This window comes from Trachypithecus francoisi, unplaced genomic scaffold (assembly GCF_009764315.1).
Source record: "Trachypithecus francoisi isolate TF-2019V2 unplaced genomic scaffold, Tfra_2.0 Lachesis_group11, whole genome shotgun sequence".
Taxonomy (NCBI): domain Eukaryota; kingdom Metazoa; phylum Chordata; class Mammalia; order Primates; family Cercopithecidae; genus Trachypithecus; species Trachypithecus francoisi.
This window is the reverse complement of record NW_022681456.1, coordinates 83335497-83353088: the sequence shown is the minus strand read 5'-3', so window position 1 is coordinate 83353088 and position 17592 is coordinate 83335497. Positions and strand designations below refer to the sequence as shown.

The window sequence follows — 17592 nt, the reverse complement described above, 5'->3', positions numbered from 1 at the left end:
AAAATATTGATTCAGGAACAAAGATCACAAATTCAAACATGCTTACCCCTTTGTAGATGTCCACAGCCAGTGTCGAGTTATCTTTAGGAAAGAGGTCAGCATGAGGACTGCTGGTGTTTGTACAGACTTCAACCTAGAACCGAAAGCAGTTCAAAAGCAACTTTTGTTTCAGAAGCAAGGACCAAATAAAAGCTCTCCTACATATCATACACAGTCACCTATGAGAGGTAGGCTGGAGGGAAAACATTGAACACTGGATATATGCTGTGATGTGGGCAGAGACTGGCAGCAATGTCATCTAGGATCTTCCTGTATAATCCTTCTACACCCACAGGTCATCAAAAATCTTCACTGAGTTACAGTGTGCATAATAATAATGTACAAACGCTGGGGTACTTTAAATGATGACAGGAGGAGAGGCTCTGAAGAAGGCTTCAGACATGAGAGAACACCCAGAATAGAATCCTCAGTCAAAGCAGACAGAGGAGTCAGAGGTCCCATAGATGGGAAACAAATGGTGATCAAAACTACATAGGCAGGCCAGGCACAGCAGCTCACACCTGTAATCCCTATACTTTGACAGGCCAAGGTGGGCGGATCACTTGAGGTCAGGAGTTTGAGAGCAGCCTAGCTAACATGGGGAAACCCCATCTCTACTAAAATTACAAAAAATTAGCTGGGTATGGTGGCAGGCACCTGTAATCCCAGCTACTCAGGAGGCTGAGGCAGGAGAATCACTTGAACCCAGGAGGCGGAGGTTGCAGTGAGCCAAGATTGTGCCACTGCACTCCAGCTTGGATGACAGTGCAAGACTCTGTCTCAAAAAAAACACTACATAGGTAATCAGAAATCAAGATTGATACAGAATTCAAAATGACAGACAAAGTCTGTCATCATCACAGTTTCTGTTTTCTGTTTGTTGACTATTCCCAAACAAAAGCTGAGAAAGAGGGTCCAGGCTTGGTTACCCCCATACTGTAGACTCTGACTGGTGCATGATGATTTTGGGGGGCAGAGGTGAAGCTACAGATTATTTTTTCTGAACATTAACACTAGAATGAGGTATTTTCCTTTCCCATCCCATTGCAGTCTTCACTTTACCCTCATATTCACCACCACCCATAACCCTGACTTACTCACCACCTGCTCGTTGGTTTTCCCAAAAAATGCTTCAGCAAAGACTGAGACAACAAAGACGTTGATGATGAAGGAAACAAAGAGTGCAATGCAGGATTCAATGAAAAAGTACTTATTGGCTTCTCGAACTTCCTGCTTATTGTTCCGGTTTACCTGTCTAGACTAGAATGACAACAACAGCAGTCACTTTTTGACCAGTTAGAACAAGTTTCCTTGTAACATTTCAGGAGTTTACAGTCAGCTGAGAGATTTAGGGGACAAACAGTTGACCAGACAAAATGTGAGAGATCCAACACTCACCTACATCCTAGTTACTGAGCAATTAAGAATTTCATATGGGGGGAGAAAAAAGAACTTCATGCCCTTTCGTTGAACTGTACATTTCCCAAATAGAGAACAGAGACTAAATGACTACTGAGCTCTCAGTTACTCTCAGTGGCTGGAAGGACCACTGACCTATAAAAACAACCTGATTTCAGTCCTAAGGTGTGCATATCCCTATTTATAAAGGTTTCTGAAATCTCTCAGCAAGCTATTACGTAATACTGACGGTAAAAGCCTGTTTGGGCTTCTTTACTCCTGACCTCCATAAGCCCACTCGAGCTTTTGAAATTTAAACACAAGAGACTTGATGCACTTCTGACATTTTATGAAAAACTTTAGTCCCAGCTGGGTGCAGTAGTTCACGCCTGTAATCCCAGCACTTTGGGAGGCCACGGCGGGTGGATCACTTGAGCTCAGGAGTTCGAGACCAGCCTGGTCAACATGGTGAAACCACGTCTCTACTAAAAATAGAAAAATTAGCCAGGCGTGGTGGTGCACGCCTGTAATCCCAGGTACTCGGGAGGCTGAGGCAGGCTGAGGCACGAGAATGTCTTGAACCCGGGAGGCAGAGGTTTGCAGTGAGCAGAGATCACACACTCCAGCCTAGGCGACAGAGCGAGACACTGTCTCAATTAAAAAAAAAAAAAAAAAAAGAACTTTAGTCCCACCTGCTTTATGCAGTTAGTAATCTCTGGTCAATCTGGTGATAAAAATATCATCTAAGTATATGGAGTTTATGAATGTCCAGCCTTGGAAAATACCTTGCTCCTTCATGGTCCTAACAATTGTAAACTAACTTTGTGTCCCTTGCAATTGAAGGAAAAGATCCCATGAACTGTCTACAAGGTGAAGGAGATAAGGGCCTTGCTCACCTTGACTAAGGCAGAATGCAGGTACATGTTGTGTGGCATGATGACAGCTCCCACGATGCCCACAGCCTGTTCAATCTGTGAAGTGCGACAGCCTGAACAGGATGGTACGAACATGCCCTTGAGTACCTGGCTCTGGCTGGGTTTCACTGTAACATACTATATACCAACATAACAATGATTAGCCTTTACAGGAACGTGAAACAGGGGAGTAACATAGTGCTAGGGAACAGTTAGCATCCCTTATCCCTTAAAACCCCTTCTTCTTCTTTCTTCCTTTATTTTTATATTTTTTGAGATAGGATCTTACTCGTCACCCAGGCTGGAATGCAGTGGCATGATCACAGCTCACTGAAACCTCAATCTCCCAAGTTCAAGCAATCTTCCCACCTCAGCCACCCAAAGTGCTGGTATTACAGGCCACCACACCTGGCCACAATCTTTTCTTCTGCAACTACTTAAGATAATGAGGAATACAGAATCATCATAGGACCAAGCAACATAAGGGACTTACTACCAGGGGCCAGATAATTCAAGACTGAGTATCCAGACAGTTTACATCACATCTTAGATATATGAAACATACGTGTATGATATATAATTAATATTCTAAAGAAAGGGCTGGGTGTGGTGGCTCATGCCTATAATCCCAGCACTTCGGGAGACCAAGGCAGGCAGATTGTTTGAGCCCAGGAGTTCAACAGCAGCCTGGCAACACAACGAAACCTTATCTCTACAAAAATTACCTCGGTGTGGTGGTGTATACCTATAGTCCCAGCTACTAGGGAGGCTGAGGTGGAAGGATCACTTGAGCCCAGGAGGAGGAGGTTGTAGTGAGCTGAGATTGTACCACTGAACTCCAGCATAGGCAATAGAGTGAGACTCTGTCTCAAAAAAAAAAAGGCCAGGCACCTTGACTTACACCTATAATCCTAGCACTTTGGGAGGCTGAGGCAGGTGGATCATCTGAGGTCAGGAGTTCAAGACCAGCCTGGCAAACTTGGTGAAACCCCGTCTCTATGAAAAATACAAAAATTAACCAGGCATGGTGGCAGGCACCCATAATCCCAGCTATGTGGGAGGCTGAGGCAGGAGAATCGCTTGAACCTGGGGGCCAAAGTTGCAGTGAGCCGAAATCATGCCACTGCACTCCCACCTGGGCGAAAGAGGGAGACTCCATCTCAAAAAAAAAAGAAAAGAAAAAGAAAAAAGAAAAAGCTACTAAGGTACTTGTGCACGGTGGCTCATACCTGAAATCCTAGTACTCTGGGAGGCCAAGATGGGCAGATCACTTGAGGTCAGCAGTTCAAGACCAGCCTGGCCAACATAGCGAAACCCCATCTCTACTAAAAATACAAAAAGTTAGACAGGCATGGTGGTACATACCTACAATCTCAGCTACTTGGAAGGCTGAGGCACAAGAACCACTTGAACCTGGGAGGCAGAGGTTGCAGTGAGCCAAGATCACACCACTGCACTCTAGCCTGCATGACAGAGCAATGCTCTGTCTCAAAAATAAATAAATAAAAATATAAAAATTAAAAAAGAATATAGAATCAATTTTTATTATCCATACTTAGCATACTTCTGTTCACCCATGTTCATTTAAAAATCACTTGATGTTTGCCACTAGTACATATGCAGTGAGAGACTCATCCTTAAACACTCTCATATATACTTTTCCCCGGTTCAGGATTTCTCTTGGAAGCCTTAGGCCAAGAGGCATAATGGACCCATAGATTACATCTATTTTTTAAAGTTCAGCCAGAGCCAGACCAGTAAGCAGAAATCAGTTTATAAGAACTATACAAAGAAAGGTGCTAGTACTACAAATAATGTTAGTGACTGTAAGGAGTTTCTGGGTTGAGGCACAAACCAGGAAATATCCAGGATATCTCACATAATTCATTAACTGTTTTAATATTGGGAAAGTTCAAGCTGCAATTAATATAAACCAGGATGAGCAAAAGCAGAACTCCTCTAAGTTAACGGCCAAGAATAACCCTGTAAACCCCTCCTTAATTAACCCTATCCATGGCTGTTCTGTTGTCAGACGGTCAACTTGGGACCAAGGAATCTTGTCTGGAAAGCCCTAAAATATCTAGTCATTTTAAACCTGGAAGTCCCTGCAGGCCTTTCTGCATACTAATGTTTGCTATGGATCATATTCCTTCAAAACCGGCCCAGGGATAAATTGGCTTTTGTTGATACACCCACTATAACTGAACCATACTAGCATTATTACTGTCTTTTATAATAAAAGGCTAAAAAAACCCCACAAAAACTTATTTTAAGAAGCTAATGAATACCCTGTACCACTTGCCTCATATCCAAATGTGAGGGCCATAATAGTGATGAGAAAGCCAAAAAACGCTTCGAGCTTCCGCAAGCCTAAAGGAAAAAGGCAGCAGTGAGCTCAGAGAAGGCAGACTTCCCCATCTCCCACATGACAGAGAGCAGCTCCTTCGACCCTCCCATTTCCACTCTCCTTACCATATTTGTCCAAGAAGAGAAATACAAAAGTATCTGCAATGGTGATGAGAACGCCACCCCACAGAGGAATCCTAGGTCAGAGATGATATATGGAAGTCAGAGAGACAGAAAGAAAGGAAACATTGAAAAACATTCTCTTCCCAACAGCTCTCCAGATAAAGAACACTTGGAGAAGCTAGGACTTGAGGGAGGAGGGACAATGGCAGAAAACCAGGCCTTGGGTAAAGTAGGGTAACAGCATCAACTTAATTACATTCATTTAAACTTTAATTGAGAGCCTACTATGTCACTCTTAGGATACAATGCTGAAAAGTGTGGGTCCTACCCTCATGGAGTTAGATGGATAGAATTTTATAGGATTAGATAGATAGTATCCAGTGGGGGCTGGGTGTAGTGGCTCACACCTGTAATACCAGCACTTTGGCAGGCTGAGGCGGACATTCCTAAACCTGAGGTCAGAAGTTAGAGACCAGCCTGGCCAACGTGGTGAAACCCTGTCTCTACTAAAAATACAAAAATTAGCTGGGCATGGTGGCAGGCACCTGTAATCCCAGCTACTCAAGAGGCTAAGGCACGAGAATTGCTTGAACCTGGGAGGCGGAGGTTGCAGTGAGCCAAGATCACACCACTGCACTCCAGCCTGGGTGACGGAGAAAGACTCTGTCTCAAAAAAAAAAAAAGAAAAAAGAAAAAAAAAGATAGCATCTAGTGGGATAAAACAACATACAAATCAATAATTGCGATACAAAACGCCACACATTCTAATAAAGGTAAGCATAACTCACCATGGGAAATGGAAGATGTAGAGTCTACATCTACCAGGGGAGAAGAAATTGTTTCCAGAAAGATTCCACAGAAGAAATAACAATTGAGTTGAATCTTCAAACTTAAAAATGAATTGGGTTTTTATTTTTATCTCTGCTTTGAAATCCAGCAAAACACTGATTACTTTCTAGAGAAAAACCCCCTCACCTTCCTACAGACAGAAGATTGATGGCAATGGCTGAGCCAATGACTTCTTGCATATCTGAGCCGATGATAGCCAGCTCCACCATCAGCCACAGGATGATCCGTGGGACCTAAACACCAAACAGTAGAAAGACATGGTTCTGATTAATCACTTCTAAAAAATTCCTCCACAATTTGGAATTCACATTTTGGCACTAAACCATAAACAGTCCTTTATAAGCCTCCAGACTAGAGAAGAAATACCAGAACATGCCTCCACTTGGCCGATCACTGCACTGTGGCTCTCAGCTGGAGAAGGAAAACTGTGCTACCACGTGGCAGAGCCTGTGAACGAAGGTCAAGGCAGTAATTGATCTTACTTTTTTCTTTTTCCTTTCTACTTGAGAAGAATGTAATTTCCATTTACTAATATCCACTTAATTTCCTAAAAAGAATCCTAAAATTTTTAGAGGAGAATAAGGATGCTAATACGGTCAAAATATGGGTCAAGAAAGAATATTAAATGACTGCAGAAGAGCACATCTATCCTGACCATAGCTGGGAAGACAAAACAAACATGAAAAGGTTGGGGTAGGCCGGGCACAGTGGCTCACACCTGTAATCCCAGCACTTTGGGAGACTGAGGCAGGTGGATCACCTGAGGTCAGGGTTCAAGACCAGCTTGGCCAACACGGTGAAACCCCGTCTCTACCAAAAATACAAAAATTAGCTGCGCATGGTGGCGCATGCCTGTAATCCCAGCTACTTGGGGGTCTGAGGCAGGAGAATCACTTGAATCTGGGAGGCAAAGGTTGCGGTGAGCCGAGATGGTGCCACTGCACTCCAGCCTGGACAACAAAGCGAGATTCCATCTCAAAAAGAAAAGGTTGGGGTTGACCAGGCACAGTGGCTCATGCCTGCAATCTCAGCACTTTGGGATGCCAAGACAGACAGATTCCTTAAGCAAAGGAGTTTGAGACTAGCCTGGGCAACACGGCAAAAACCCCATCTCTACAAAAACTACAAAAATTGGGAGCTAAATGATAAGAACTTAGGAACACACAGACAGAAACAACAGACACTGGGGTCTACTTGATGGGGGAGGGTGGGAGGAGAGAGAGGAGCAGAAAAGATAACTATTGCGTACTGGGCTTAATATCAGGGTGATGTAATAATATGTACAACAAACCCCCATGACACGTGTTTATCTATGTAACAAACCTTCATATGTGACTGCTCTGCCTACAGAATAGCCTTTCTTTACTCCTTTACTTTCTTAAGAAGCTTGCTTTCACACACACACACAAAAAAACCTTCACATGTATCCATCTCCAAACCCAAAATAAAAATTAAAGAAAAAAAAAAAAAGGACAAAAATTATCCACGCATGATGGCGTATGCCTCTAGTCCCGACTACCTGGGAGGCTGAGGCAGGAGGACTGCCTGAGCCCCAGTGGTCAAGGCTGCAGTGAGCTGTGATCATGCCACTGCACTCCAGAGTGGGCAACAGACAGAGCAAGACTGTCTTAACAAACCACCACCACAACAACAAAAAAGGTTGGCGTCACCTTTAATGTAATAATACCCAAGCAAGTGAAAAAGAACAGATATGCAAAAGGACTCAAGGGAAGATGGTTGGAATTGGGTGGCATATAACGAAGTCACAAACTAATCTGGCCAAACAATACAGCTAAAAATCAAATTCAGTTATGCTGACTCACTGAAGCCAGAAAAAACACCTCCAGATAGCTAGGATCCAAAACATTTGTCAGGTCACCCATAGTAGCTCACACCTATAATCCCCGAACTTTGGGAGGCAGGCAGGAGGATTACTTGAGCCCAGGAGTTCGAGCCCAGGCTAGGTAACATGGTGAAACCCTGCCTCTACAAAAAATTTTTAAAATAACTGGGTATTATGGTGCATGCCTGTGGTCCCAGCTATTCAAGAGACTGAGGTAGGAAGGCTGCTTGCACCTGGGCGGTCAAGGTTATAGTGAGCTATGATTGTACCACTGAACTCTAGTCTGGGTAATAGGGCAAGACCCTATCTTAATTAAAAAAAAAAAAAAAAAAAAAAAAAAACAGGCCAGGCACAGTATCTCATATCTGTAATCCCAGCACTTTGGGAGGCTGAGGCAAGTGGATCACTTGAGGTCTGGAGTTTGAGATCAGCCTGGTCAACATGGTGAAACCCTGTCTCTATTAAAAATACAAAAATTAGCCGGGTGTGGTGGTATGCACCTGTAATCCCAGTTACTCGGGAAGCTGAGAGAGGAGAATTGCTTGAACCTGGGAGGTCGACATTACAGTAAGCCAAGATCACACCACCGTACCCAAGCCTGGGTGACAAAGCGAGACTCGGTCTCAAAAAAAAAAAAAAAAGAGCAGGCTGGGCGCGGTAGCTCACACCTGTAATCCCAGCACTTTCGGAGGCTGAGAAGGGCAGACCGTGAGGTCAGGAGTTTGAGACCAGCCTGGCCAACATAGTGAAACCTCATCTCTACTAAAAACACAAAAATTGGATGGCATGGTGGTAAACGCCTGGAGTCCCAGCTACTCAGGAGGCTGAGGCAGGAGAATCGCTTGAACCCGGGAGGCAGAGGTTGTGGTGAGCTGAGATCACACCACTGCACTCCAGGCTGGGCAACAGAGAGAGATTCCATCTCAAAAATACCTAAACAAGGCCAGGTGCAGTGGCTCATGTCTGTAGTCCCAGCACTTTGGAAGGCCGAGGTGGGCGGATCACAAGGTCAGGAGTTTGAGATCAGCCTGGCCAACATGGTTAAACCCTGTCTCTACTAAAAATACAAAAATTAGCCAGGCATGGTGGCAGGCACCTGTAATCCCAGCTACGCAGAAGGCTGAGGCAGGAGAAATGCTTGAAACCGAAGGCAGAAGTTGCAGTGAGCCAGGATCGCGCCACTGCACTCCAACCTGGGTGAAAGAGTGAAACTCTGTCTCAAAAAACAAAGCAAAACAAAACAACAACAACAACAAAAAAAAAAGCGGGCCGGGCACAGTGGCTCATGTCTGTAATCCCAGCACTTTGGGAGGCCAAGGCTGGCGGATCACCTAAGGCCAGGAGTTCGAGACCAGCCTGACCAACATGGTGAAGCCTCATCTCTACTAAAAATACAAAAATTAGCCAGGCATGGTGGCACATGCCTGTAATCCCAGCTAGTCAGGAGGTTGAGGCAAAAGAATCACTGGAATCACCTCACTGCAAGAGGCAGAGGCTGCAGTGAGCCGAGATCACACCACTGAACTCCAGCCTGGGCAACAGAGTGAGACTCTGTCTCAAAAAAAAAAAAAAATTATTATTATTACAAAATAAACAACTATTAACATATATGAAGAAAAAGAAGTTAGGCTTGGTGTAGCAGCTCATGCCTGTCGTCCCAGCACTTTAAGAAGCTGTGGTGGGAGGACTGCCTGAGCCTAGGAGTTTGAGACCAGCCTAGGCAACATAGCAATACCTCATCTCTACCAAAAAAAAAAAAAAAAAAAATTTTAATTAGCTGGGTGTGATGGTGCTCGCCTGTGGTCCCAGCTACTTGGGAGGCTGAGGTGGGAGAATTGCTTGAGTCTGGGAGGTCAAGGCTGCAGTGAGCCATGATTACATCACTGCAATCCACCATGGGTGACAGATTCAGACTCCATCTCAAAAAATAAAAAGAAAGAAAAAGAAGCTAGAAGGATTATAAATTACCAAGGTTTTGTTTGTTTTTAAAAAATGTTATGGCTACATAGTAGCTATATATAGTATCGGGCATATGGGATATTTTGATACAGGCATAAAATGTGTAATAATCACAACAGAGTAAATGGGGATATTACTAAGAATTTTTTATTTTTTTGAAAAGCAGATAAGGATACTTTTTGCTCACATCTAGGAAAAGAAACAAAACAAAAGACAAAGCTAAGTTAAAAATATATTCCAGACATAGTGTTCATTCTTGCCTTAGGCAACGGTAAGAAAGGCCCAAAATGTCCAGAAGGAAGCTGTAGAGGACAGTGTAGACAGTGTAGCCCCCGGGGGGAAGGGAAACCGAAAAATAATTATTAGCAAATCCAAAGATCCTGCCACATATAGTTTGTAGTAAAAGGAAAAAAACTTACTTTTACAAAGTGATGGCAAAGTCAAACAAAAAAAGAAGATATATAAAATGCAAACTGATAGAGTACCATGGAAGTATGAATAAAAGTGCTCAAAGAGAGTATCCTCCTCCCTATGGGCTGGGCATTGCTAGATACTGGAAACCAGAGTGAATTGTAACACAGTTTTTCTAAGAAAACCTTCTAAGAAATGCGAGTCTTAAGTTAGATTTTGAAGGAGCGGGGAAAACACGGCCTGGCAGCAGGAGGAGCTACAGTATTTCCCTTGGTACCATCCGTCTTCAGGGCTACTGACCCCCAAGTCCTTGACTGTCTCACTATATAATGAGGCCAGCACATACTGCCAGACACACAGATTCTACGGCATGAGTGAGAGACAAACACGACAGTACATTGCTCACCTTGGGATACTGACGGTGACATACTTCAGCAAGATGCAGCCCAGTGACCACTCCCAGTCTAGCTGCAAGCCGCTGGAGCAGCAGCCCCACAAGGGTGGCCAACAGAAGGATCCAGAGCAACTAAGAAGAACAAAACATCCTGTAACACTCATTGAACAACTGAGCTTTTGTTTGTTTGTTTGTTTATTTAGTTGTTTGGCAACATGAGTGGTAAATACTGCATTCAGAAAAGAGCCCAGGTCAAGAATCAAATGACTTGAGTTCTATATCAGGCTTTGCACATGACCTGCTAAGTCACCTTGTACCTTTCTGAGCCTCAGTGTCTCCTATATGCAGTTTCTCCTTTGTTCAAGGAAACTATGTGGATAAAAATAAGACCAAATGGAAAGTACTTTACATATAAAAGCCACTGCCAATGAAGTATCTGCACGTAGCCCCTGAGGTTACTATCCACCATGCAGGGTGGAGAAAAGGATATGAGAGTGTATTGTGTGTTTAAAAGGACAGGGGTAGGACTAGATGTTCACCTTAAATCCAGCCACTGCTCCAGACTGCAAATCGGATTCAATATTTCCTGGATCGAGGTAGGCAATGCTCATAAGAAAGCCTGGTCCGGTGAAAGCCCAGAGTTTACGAAAGCTAAAACAAGAGTACTACACAAGAGAGGAAAAGAGATTAAACTGAACATCACTATTGAACTACTGATCTAATTGATCTGTTATCACATATGAAGCAACAATACCAGCCTCACAAGAAAAAAGGATTTACAATGTTAGATATTGCATGTGTCCAAGTTTCACTTCCATTTCACCCACTTTTTATTAAGAAGCTGGCCACTTCTCTAAGTCAGAGCCCCTCCCTTCCTTGCGGGTTCCATCAGCCTCTTATTCTAAAACTAGAATAACAGTATCGGTACCTCTGTGCCCAAACACTTCCCAAAAAGGACAAGAGCCACCATTTTAAAAAGGAAACAAGCCAGGTGTGGTGGTGTGTGGTGTGTGCCTGTAGTCCAGCTACTCGGGACAGTGGGGAGAGCAACAAAAATAAAATGCTAAGCTTCCCCAACCAACTGAATGGATCCTCTTCTTGACCAAGGGCATTCCAGAGAAAACCTGAAAAACTAGTTCAGGCCATGATGGGAGGGAGAGGTCAGACAAACCTCATTATACCTCCTTCCCTTTGGAATTCCGACACCAATGACTAGCATTAAAACAGAGATCTTGGCCGGGTGGGCGCAGTGGTTCACACATGTAATCCCAGCACTTTGGGAGGCCGAGGCGGGTGGATCACCTGAGGTTGGGAGTTCGAGACCAGCCTGACCGACATGGAGAAACCTCATCTCTACTAAAAATACAAAATTAGGCAGGTATGGTGGCACATGCCTTAATCCCAGCTACTCGGGAGGCTGACGCAGGAGAATGGCTTGAACCAGAGAGGAGGAGGTTGTGGTGAGCTAGGATCGCAACATTGCACTCTAGCCTGGGCAACAAGAGTGAAACTCCCTCTCAAAACAAACAAACAAACAAGCAAAACCAGAGATCTTAAAACTGACAAAACAGATCCCTTATAGCAATAACATGCCAAATTCCAACCTGACTCTAGCATACCATCACATGACAGATAACAGGCCCTGAAAGAAATCAAAGTATTTTACTCCAAAATATATTTCTTTGTATATTTTGAAATGACCCTGCAAAGCTGTCTCTTATGAGCAAAACCTAGAATATGTAGAGAATCTCCTTCCTTTTCCAGGTCTTTTCCTGATCCAGGAGAGAATTAACTAGTAGTCTGGTACCTTTTTAAGTCTGATAAAAGACATTTACATCTATTTTCTCTGAAGCTTGTTACGTGAAGGCTTCACCTACATAATAAAAACCTTTGTCTCCACAACCCCTCATTTTAGACACTCCACAGCCCCTCATTTTAGACCAGGTCTTTAGAAAATAATTCTTTCAACCAATTTCTTTTTTTATTTATTTTTATTTTTGTAGACAGGGTTTTGCCATGTTGCCCAGGCTGGTCTCAAACTCCTGGGCTTAAGCAATCCTCCCACTTCAGCCCCCAAAGTAGCTGGGACCACAGGTGTGCACCACCACACCCAACTATTTTTTTTTTTTTTTAAGTAGAGACAAGGTCTCATCATGTTGCCCAAGCTGGCTGGTCTTGAACTCCTGGGCTCAAGCAATCCACCCACCTCAGCCTCCCAAAGTGCTAGAATTACACGCATGAGCCACTGCACCCAGCCTCAATCAACTTCCAAGCAGAAAATCTTTAAATCCACTTTTGACCTGAAAGGTGCTCCCTCCCCACTTCAAGTTGTCCCACCTTTCCTGATGGAACCGATGTACACCTTACATATATTGGCTGATGTTTGCCTGTAACTTCTGACCCCTAAAACATATAAAATCAAGCTGTTACCCAACCACCTTGGGCACATGTTCTCGGGACTTCCTGGGGCTGTGTCATGGGCCTTGGTCACTCATATTTGGCTCAGAATAAACCTCTTTAAATATTTTACAGAGTTTGACTCTTGTTTGTTTGTTTGTTTTGAGATGGGGTCTCACTCTGTCACTCAAGCTGGAGTACAGTGCTGCAATCTTGGCTCACTGCAGCCTCTGCCTCTCAGGTTCAAGTGATTCTCCTGCCTCAGTCTCCCGAGTAGCTGGGATTACAGGCACCCACCACTACACCCAGCTAACTTTTGTAACTTTAGTAAAGACAGGGTTTCGCCATGTTGACCAAGCTGGTCTTGAACTCCCAACCTCAGGTGATCTGCCTGTCTCGGCCTCCCAAAGTGCTGGGATTCAGGTGTGAGCCGCTGCGCCCGACCTGTTTTGTTTTGGTTTTCGTTTTTGACAGGAGGTCTCATTCTGTTACCCAGAGTGAAGTGCCATGGCATGATCTTGGCTCACTGCAACTTCTGTCTCCTGGGCTCAAGTGATCCTCCCACCTCAGCCTCCCGAGTAGCTGGAACTACAGGTGCACACCACCATGCCCAGATAATTTTTGTATTTTTTGTAGAGACCGGGTTTCACCATGTTGGCCAGGCTGGTCTTGAACTCCTAGGCTCAAGTGATCCTCCTTCCTTAGCCTCCCAAAGTGCTGGGATTATAGGTGTGAGCCTGAGCCCAGCCAGAGTTTGACTCTTTTTCATCAACGAACAAGAGGAAGGATAGCTTGAGGCCAGGAGTGCAAGACTAGCCTGGGCAACATAGTGAGACCCTGTCTCTAAAAACAAAAATAAAAATAATGAGCCTGGCATGGTGGCATGCCATCTATAGTCCCAGCTACTGGGGAGGGTGAGGTGGGAGGATCACTTGACCCCAGGAATTCAAGGCTACAGTGAGCTATGGTTGTGCCACTACACTGGAGCCTAGATGACGGAGCAAGATCCTGTCTGTTAAAAAAACATATAGATAGATAGATAGATAGATAGATAGACAGACAGACAGACAGATAGGCAGATAGATAGATATAGATAGGTGTGTGTGTGTGTGTGTGTGTGTGTGTGTGTGTATGTATATGTGTATATATATATACGGTTTTCAGAGACTTCCAGCCAAAATTAGAGCTGAGGCTGCTGACCCTGAGCCATCCAGCAGATCTTTCACTCACAGGTTTTCCCCAGACAATAGTGCTCTCCTCCAAGGATCTGACACTAACCTCCTCCTCAGGAATGGCGATCTTCTCATTAAAGTAAGTGGCGAAGTACTCCTCTGAGTCCCCAGGGGACTGTGGAAGAGAAGGATTACTACAGACACGGTTGACGGTACCAAGACAGGCAGACTCCCCATGATCTCCAGAAACGCTGTCTGAATTAACAGATTTGAAAATAAATTAGTAAAAATGAACAAAATACACTAACAATTCATCCTTAGTATACTGAAATTAAAATTAAATAGTTTAATACCTAAATGCACAAGAGACCAACCTGACTCTAGCTCAACTTATTTTGAAAAGTTTATTTTTATAGGCCGGGCGCGGTGGCTCAAGCCTGTAATCCCAGCACTTTGGGAGGCCGAGACGGGTGGATCACGAGGTCAGGAGATCGAGACCATCCTGGCTAACACGGTGAAACCCCGTCTCTACTAAAAAATACAAAAAACTAGCCGGGCGACGTGGCGGGCGCCTGTAGTCCCAGCTACTCCGGAGGCTGAGGCAGGAGAATGGCGTGAACCTGGGAGGCGGAGCTTGCGGTGAGCTGAGATCCGGCCACTGCACTCCAGCCTGGGTGATAGCGAGACTCCGTCTCAAAAAAAAAAAAAAAAAAAGAAAAGTTTATTTTTAATGTATATTTTATAATAAGTAATACATTCACATGGTTAAAAATTCAGGAAGTAAAAAATTTAGCCTACACTAAAAAAGTTATCTCCCTCCCCTCACCCAGTCATTCAGCTCCCTAGATCAGTTTTAACTCACAATGGTTTTCCTATTTCCACACTTCTACTCCTACTTTGGAATTTTTAGAGCCATTTCATTTTCCTCTAAAAACACTGACATATGGGCTCAAAATATTACATTCCCAGACCAGCTCCTGGTAACCTAAAATCCTAGCTTTTAAAAGAAAAGAACTAGGCCCATCTAGCGAAATGTCCTCCCTACCTCCTATATTTGGTAGGACTTACTCAAAGAATTGTCCTTGGACATTATATCTCCGTCAGACTTCTCAAAAAAGGTGCAAGTTACAAAATCCTGCTACAGTTCAGGCTAAACTCTGAAGCTGCAGCAAAACCACCAAGCAGGAACCCTTTGTACTCTGACTAAGGCTTGCAGTAAAGTGCCGCTGGTCACGGGGTACTGGCACCCTCGTGATGGCAGGGCTCATCTCAGACTGATATCAGCGTTTCCCTGAGTTCTGCATTTTGCAGTCAATCTTAAATACTGGGAAGCAGAACGTCTGGGAGAAAAGGGATAACCTGCCAGAAATACACAGAGCCTAGTTTGCTTCAGCCATCAAATGGCTATTTTGAATCACAAAGCTCTAATCTCTGCGTTTCCAATAAATCCTTAAAACCTCTAATTTAAACAAATAAGAGCTTTCTTCCTTCGGGAGCTGACTCATATCATCTTAATTAAGCAGCTTTCAATTCATGAAGAAATTTATAGAAAAGGAACAGAAATTCCAAAGAAGCAGCTCAGATTTAGGAAGGAATAGTCAAAGCACTCAAGAAGCTCCAATCAAATACAGAGCATAAGGTACTCGCCCTGTATTTTACTACTCCATACACATCTGAAACACCAGGAAGTATCATGAGCAGTCAAAGCACACCAGAGGTTTTTATCCTGGGTCTGGGAATAATATTGCCCTTGTAAGCATTACTGCCAGAAACCAAATTACAACTAATCTTGGCTCAACTCAGAATTATAAAAAAGATATGAAGCAGGTCTCTGGTTAAAAATGTGTTTTCAGGGCTGGGTGCGGTGGCTCATGCCTGTAATCCCAGCACTTTGGGAGGCCAAGACGGGTGGATCACCTGAGGTCAGGAGTTCAAGACCAGCCTGACCAACATGGCAAAACCCCATCTCTACTAAAAATACAAAAAAATTAGCCAGGCATGGCAGCAGGTGCCTGTAATTCCAGGTACTCAAGAGGCTGAGGCAGGAGAATTGCTTGAACCTGGGAGGCGGAGGTTGCAGTAAGCCGAGACTGCGCCACTGCACTCCAACCTGGGCAACAGAGCAAGACTCCACTTCAAAAAAAAAAATCCATTTTCATTTACAGCCTAAGTCACCAGATGGTGACTTTTGAATGGAATTGTTAGAATAGACGATGATAGATGATGACAAGAGGAAAAATACGATAAATTTCTGTTACCAACATAAATCTAATTACAAATAAAATTAGGCAATAATACAAAGCGGTAAATTACCATCTGACATCTTCTGTTCAAGACCCAACACCATGGTGGATACCTGAGTGGCTGAATTCTTAGAATACGATTCTGGAAAGGAGAAAAGGGAGGGAGAAGAATTAGCAAGAACAAACTAACAAGTTCAGAACCAGCAGTTTGTTACCCTGTATGACTGAATACATACTATGAAAAGAGTAATTCTTCTACGGAATTAGGTAACCTTGAAAATAATTACAGTTTTCAGAATATGACTAACAGATATTTAACAAAAATAGAAAAGCCTTAGTCAGGATTTTGCTGGCAAGACTTCAAAACCAAATTGAAGTGTTACAGCTCTTTTAGAATGTGTCTGGGCAAGGTTTCTGGTTTTCACTATGAAACTCTTCACGGATGGCGAGGGGCAGTGGACAAATTGAACAGGAGGTATTTTAGTGAGACGGCAAATATCATTTTTTTTTTTTTTTGAGTCAGAGTCTTGCTCTGTCGCCCAGGCTGGAGTAAAGTGATTCTCCTGCCTCAGACTCCCAAGTAGCTGGGATTACAGGTGCCTGCCACCACACCCGGCTAATTTTTTGTATTTTTAGTAGAGACGGGGTTTCACCGTGTAAGCCAGGATGGTCCTGATCTCCTGACCTCATGATCCACCCGCCTCAGCCTCCCAAAGTGCTGGGATTATAGGCATGAGCCAACGCGCCTGGCCAGGCAAATACTTCTTTAATTAGCATCTACACAGAGGCTGCTAGGCAAGTATCCGGTCTCTGCCTTTGCCTCCAAATTATCCCAAGTGTCTGAAGCCAGACACATTTCCCCCTATTTTATGAGGCTTTTTTTTCTTTTTTTTTTTTTTGAGATGGAGTCTCACTCTGTTGTCCAGGCTAGAGTGCAGTGGCACAACCTCAGCTCGCTGCAACCTCCGCCTCCTGGGTTCAAGCAACTCCCCTGCCTCAGCCTCCCGAGTAGCTGAGATTACAGGCATGTGCCACCATGCCTGGCTAATTTTTGTATTTTCAGTAGAGACAGGGTTTCACCATGTTGGCCAGGCTGGTCTCAAAGTCCTGACCTTGTGATCCACCCACCTCAGCCTCCCAAAGTGCTGGGATTACAGGCATGAGTCACCACGCCCAGCCAAAGATATTTTATGAGTTTTTAAGGACAGAGATCTATAATTCTCTTTGATCTAAAATACGTAATTTAAGTTCATGGTTCAGTCTTCTAGAACAGGTGGGAAAAAGCACCATACGAGCATACTGGTAATGGAGGGCCACTATTTGGCAGCCTCAACTCTTCCTGAGAAAGTAAAGTCTACAGCTATAATGTTCCAGACCTCATTCCTCAACCCTCTGACAACTAGAAGAAACCAGTCATCCGTGGCCCAGCCCCTCCTGGGCTCTCCAAGAGAGCTGAAGCACCAGCAGGATTAAGCACAGTGTGCAGGATGCCAGCCTTTGTCTA

The 17592-nt window shown here is 44.0% G+C and overlaps 1 protein-coding gene and 1 non-coding gene across 4 annotated transcripts in view; one reads left to right on the top strand and one right to left on the bottom strand.

The window, feature by feature from the left end:
- Positions 1-17592, bottom strand: part of SLC11A2 (solute carrier family 11 member 2) — a 51758-nt gene that overhangs the window by 16782 nt on the left and 17384 nt on the right. For all 3 annotated transcript variants that reach the window (XM_033222078.1, XM_033222079.1, XM_033222080.1), the window contains exons 2-11: positions 16159-16230; positions 13952-14100; positions 10816-10941; positions 10289-10408; positions 5796-5902; positions 4824-4894; positions 4654-4721; positions 2334-2489; positions 1141-1299; positions 47-133 (exon numbers count right to left, since the gene is read on the bottom strand). In XM_033222078.1, coding sequence (XP_033077969.1) covers positions 47-133; positions 1141-1299; positions 2334-2489; positions 4654-4721; positions 4824-4894; positions 5796-5902; positions 10289-10408; positions 10816-10941; positions 13952-14100; positions 16159-16230 — 1115 coding nt within the window. The remainder of the gene's footprint in view (positions 1-46; positions 134-1140; positions 1300-2333; positions 2490-4653; positions 4722-4823; positions 4895-5795; positions 5903-10288; positions 10409-10815; positions 10942-13951; positions 14101-16158; positions 16231-17592) is intronic.
- LOC117091212 lies at positions 16463-16525 on the top strand. The gene has a single exon (XR_004440320.1). It is a non-coding gene; the product is annotated as a U7 small nuclear RNA (small nuclear RNA).